Source organism: Echinops telfairi, unplaced genomic scaffold, assembly GCF_000313985.2.
Source record: "Echinops telfairi isolate 266 unplaced genomic scaffold, ASM31398v2 ScPeMD7_3533;HRSCAF=4204_0, whole genome shotgun sequence".
In the NCBI taxonomy this organism is placed as follows: domain Eukaryota; kingdom Metazoa; phylum Chordata; class Mammalia; order Afrosoricida; family Tenrecidae; genus Echinops; species Echinops telfairi.
Genome location: NW_022107431.1, coordinates 92,289,456 through 92,293,828, shown reverse-complemented (window position 1 = coordinate 92,293,828; position 4,373 = coordinate 92,289,456). Strand labels below are relative to the sequence as shown.

General features: G+C 37.5%; 1 protein-coding gene across 1 annotated transcript in view; it reads right to left on the bottom strand.

The window, feature by feature from the left end:
* Positions 1-4,373, bottom strand: part of UBE3D (ubiquitin protein ligase E3D) — a 185,498-nt gene that overhangs the window by 129,538 nt on the left and 51,587 nt on the right. Inside the window, exons 6-7 of the mRNA XM_013003643.2 lie at positions 3,080-3,149; positions 1,244-1,352 (exon numbers count right to left, since the gene is read on the bottom strand). Coding sequence (XP_012859097.2) covers positions 1,244-1,352; positions 3,080-3,149 — 179 coding nt within the window. The remainder of the gene's footprint in view (positions 1-1,243; positions 1,353-3,079; positions 3,150-4,373) is intronic.

The window sequence follows — 4,373 nt, the reverse complement described above, 5'->3', positions numbered from 1 at the left end:
ACCACATTTGCTTATGCACCCATTTGTCTTCAGTGATCGTATTATGGAAGAGAGCACACAATGATATGATGGTTTGTTCTTTGGTGCCTGATCCCTGATCCCTTTGACACCTCGTGATCACACAGGCTGGTGTGCTTCGTCCATGCTCTGCTCTTAAAAGTCACTATGTGATAAAAGCAACTCAGCAGCAGTAGGTATGGTTTGGATTGTTGGTTTGATATTCTTAGTACCTAGCACATATTGACCTGCTGCCTAAGACATCTTTAACGACTAAGGTGTATCTGACCGAAGCCTTAATCACTCATAAGCATGTGAACATTGGACATTGAATTAGGAAGACCAAAGAAGAATCAATGCATATTTGAATTATGGTGCTGGTGGAAAATCTTAAAAGGACAATGAACTGTCAAAGGAACAAAAAGACCAGTCTTGAAGGAAGTAAAGTCAGAATGCTTCTTAGGGGTAAAGATGGCGAGGCTTCGTCTTACCGACTTTGGACATGTTGTCAGGAGAGACTAGTCCATGGGAAAGGACAACACACTTGGTAAAGCAGTTGTTGTTGAAACACTACAGAGCCCTCTGCCATCCTCACAATTGTTCCTATGCTTGAACCCACTGCTGTAGGCACTGTGTCAATCTATCTCCTTGAGGGCTTTCCTTTTTTGCTTTCCCTCTACTTTACCAAGCATGGTGTCCTTCTTCAAGGGCTGGTCTCTCTTGACAACATGTCCAAAGTATATGAAATGAAGTCTTACCTCCTTTCCTTTAAAGAGCATTTTGGCTGTCTACGGTACTTTCACAACTCTTCTCCAGCACCACAATTCAAATGCATCAATTGTTCTTGGGTCTTCTTTTCAACATCCAACTTTCACATGCATATGACAGAGGGGCAGAGCAAAAGAGGAAGACCTTGGACCAGATAGATGGGCAGTGGCTGCAACAATGGGCCTAAGCATAAGAACCACTGTGACGATGGCACAGCACTGGGCAGTGGTTTGTTCTATTATACCTAGGGTCGCTATGCGGCGAAACCAAGTCAATGGATGGAGCCTAACAACGATGACAGCACACACTGGCACTTCATTATTAGTAGGTATACTAAGGGAACTTTGATTTATGAATTAATCTGATAATAAAACGATAATTTTGATAGCATTTTCTAGGCCTGAATATTAAGGGAAAAGAATGACAAAAATAAAGAATTTCTAAGACCTAGGATTATTATGCTACAATCATTGCTCACCAAGATGTATGCTTTCCCGTCATGACCTTGAATAGTAAATCTAAAAGTGCTTCTAGCAGCAGCGAGTTCCACCAGACACTGGGCAATAACACGCTGTACAAACAGAAACCTGTTTTGAACAAAAATCAATTTTCACAATGTGCTTTTCATAATAACAGTAACCAGCAAGAAGAGCCAAAAATATTCACAAGGTACCAAAAGGGAGGCATCTGTATGCCAAGCTTTTCTGTATACTGCTCATGCCCTCACAAAACAAATTGTGTTAATACGGATTTTAATATATTTCAAGGTATTTGTGTGTGCTCTATTCTTCTTAAGCCACATCTTCAATCCTTAATATATCTTTTTCCAATCCCTCCGCTTATGTAAAATATCTAGAAGATGCAAATGTAAAATAAAGACAAAAGTTAACTACTGTTTGCCAGGCTTTAGTTGACTACAGTGGAGGAAATGAAAAGGAGGAAATTTCCCACGTAAAACCTAGGCATCCCCTCCTACTGACACCATGTTAGAATAAGGCTGTATTCCATTTGTGTTGGAACGTATTAAATAGTGGATAACTAAGTTACAAGGAACCTGGTGACATGCTGGTTACACGTTGGGCTGTGACCTGCAAGGTAAGCAGTTCGGAATCACCAGTGCTCCAAGAAAGAAAGACGGGGCTTTCTATACCCATAGAGAGTGACAGTCTCGCCTTTTCTGCCATATTGGAGACTGTGGAGGGCTGCTGGGAACAGGACTTCTAAGCAGCAAATATCGGGAAGGTTGTGGTCCAAGGCCATTTTTGCTGGCTAAGACAAGGTCTCTGGAACCAGAGAGAACACTCAGCTCTTCTTAAAACTGAAGGTATTTTACACCTGAGATGAAATTGAACTCTATTTAGGATGTGCTTAAGTGAATGAAGCAGAGAACACAATGACTCCAGGCGGCAAGCCTAACAAAACCAGTGTCAACCAGGGAAAGGTAACTCCAGCCCATGGAAACAGTGGAGTGGTTACTATAGGACACAGAATCCGTGTGATGCCGTACTCCTCAAGATCAAACTCGTTGAAAAGCCAATAACTAAAACTGTATTCGTTACTTATTTTTTTGTTTTTATTTAATCACTTGGGAAATCCTTAAATTGTTTTTTAAAAAGAATTACAGTCTTGACTCAAAGGCAGTAAATTTGAACTAAGTTAAAAAGGAGGGTGAGAAATTTTCTCCCAAACATTATATATACAGTGTTGTCTACAATGTTTTCATTGGAATTTCCTAAAAGTATCAGCTCGCAGGTACAAAATAAATGTATTTATTGGAAGGTAAAATTTTAGTCTATTTCAGGCTTCCATTCATTTTTAGATATCAATAAATAGACTGCAACATAAGTTTATTTCAGTTGATTTCTGTTTGAAACAAAGAAAATCAAAGAAAATAAATACTAATTTGGAGACTAAGAACCATTTGTAACATAGGAGCCCTTTGAAAGCTGATCCATGTTCCAAATTTTAGTTAAATTAAAGTAAAAAATAATTAAAGGCCCACTAAAGATTAAGTTGTAAGGGCCTGAATATCTGGCATATAAGGAAAAAAATAACAAAACTTTTCTGAATTAGTAGAATTCATGAATACCTGTATCTATAATTTTTGTGGGAACTGTATTTTGTGGGAACAAAATAAATACCTCCTCAAGTCTTTTATATGTGTGTTGACTAAAATATCTAAAAGTCTTTCTCAAAAGATTTCCCCCCCTTTTAAAATAAAGGGAAATATACATAAAAATGAATTCCCAAGTAACTAGTTTTACCTACTTACTCTAAATTTGAAATAACAGTAAAGTTAATCTGCTGTTGGTACCTTGGTAGAATGGGAACCTTTCCCTCAGATGGTTGGATAATTATCTCTGTCATATATAGCTTCGTGGTTTCTAGAAACAAAAGAAGAAAATAAAGACAATAAACTAATATTTTTACTATCGGCATGTTAGCTGCAAATTATAGTTTTTCAAATAAACTGCTCAATGTACTGGTAAAATTAATCTTCAGTAACATTTTTCCAAAAAGAATTGATTCCTAAAGACTAACTACTGCTGACTACAAAGACATCGTTCTGAGGTGACAGGGTCGGTTTAGAGCAGGTCTGTTGCAGCAGCTCTGCTTACAGATAGAGAAAGTATGCTAATTAGTTATATCACACTCATGGGCCACTTACCAGAAATCAGGACGTTAGTGTCATTTCTCCAGGATAGCTAGAAACCTGACAGTCCCTTATAGAAACTGACAGTCCCTTATAGAAACTGACAGTCCCTTATAGTAAGTTTCCCAAAGCCCAGGCCAGGCTACCACAAACCTCAAATTAGTCTTTATCTAGAATAGCAATCGGTTAACATACAATTCTCACCATGCGTGGTTGTTGATTACTTTCTTTATAGCAGAATTTAAACAGCAAGCTAGTTAATAGAAATGAAAACAAGACTCAAGCATTTGTGTGTTTTTTTAAATCTATGGAAAATATGTAATTTCACTAATGAAGGAAATGGAAATTAAGTTTATATTAAATCTTATAGCAATCCAATTAAATATTTTAAGTGACAAGGCATAGTAATAATGAAGATGTGGATAAATGAGTATATATAGTCATATTACCAGAATTAAAAATGAGCCCTGAAAACTCATTTGTCAAAGACCTCAAAATTGTGTGCACATTGTTTCCCCCAGCAGTTTTATTGGCATTTAATTTACATACCATACAATTCAATAGTTCAGTCGTACAATCATATCAAGAATTGTACAATCATCGCCACATCATTTTAGAGGACTCCCCTGGACCCCCCCATCCCTGCCCGACCTCCCCATTTCCGCCCCAGTTAATTGCTTTTAAAATGAGTTGTGCAATCACAATCTGCTCTAGTGTGCCCTCCCCCTACCACCTTCATTATTTACTCCCGTTGCTACCCCTGAATTCCCTATATCTCCTTGTTATCTGTTATTATCATTATACATCCATTCCTCCTGTGCTCACAGCTGGGAGACCCAACAGAAAACAATAAAATACAAAATTCGGATAAGGTGGTATCGTTAAAAACATAATAGTATACAGACAAAAATAATAGTATAGAGACAAAAATACAAATAACGCATAAGAAGGAAAA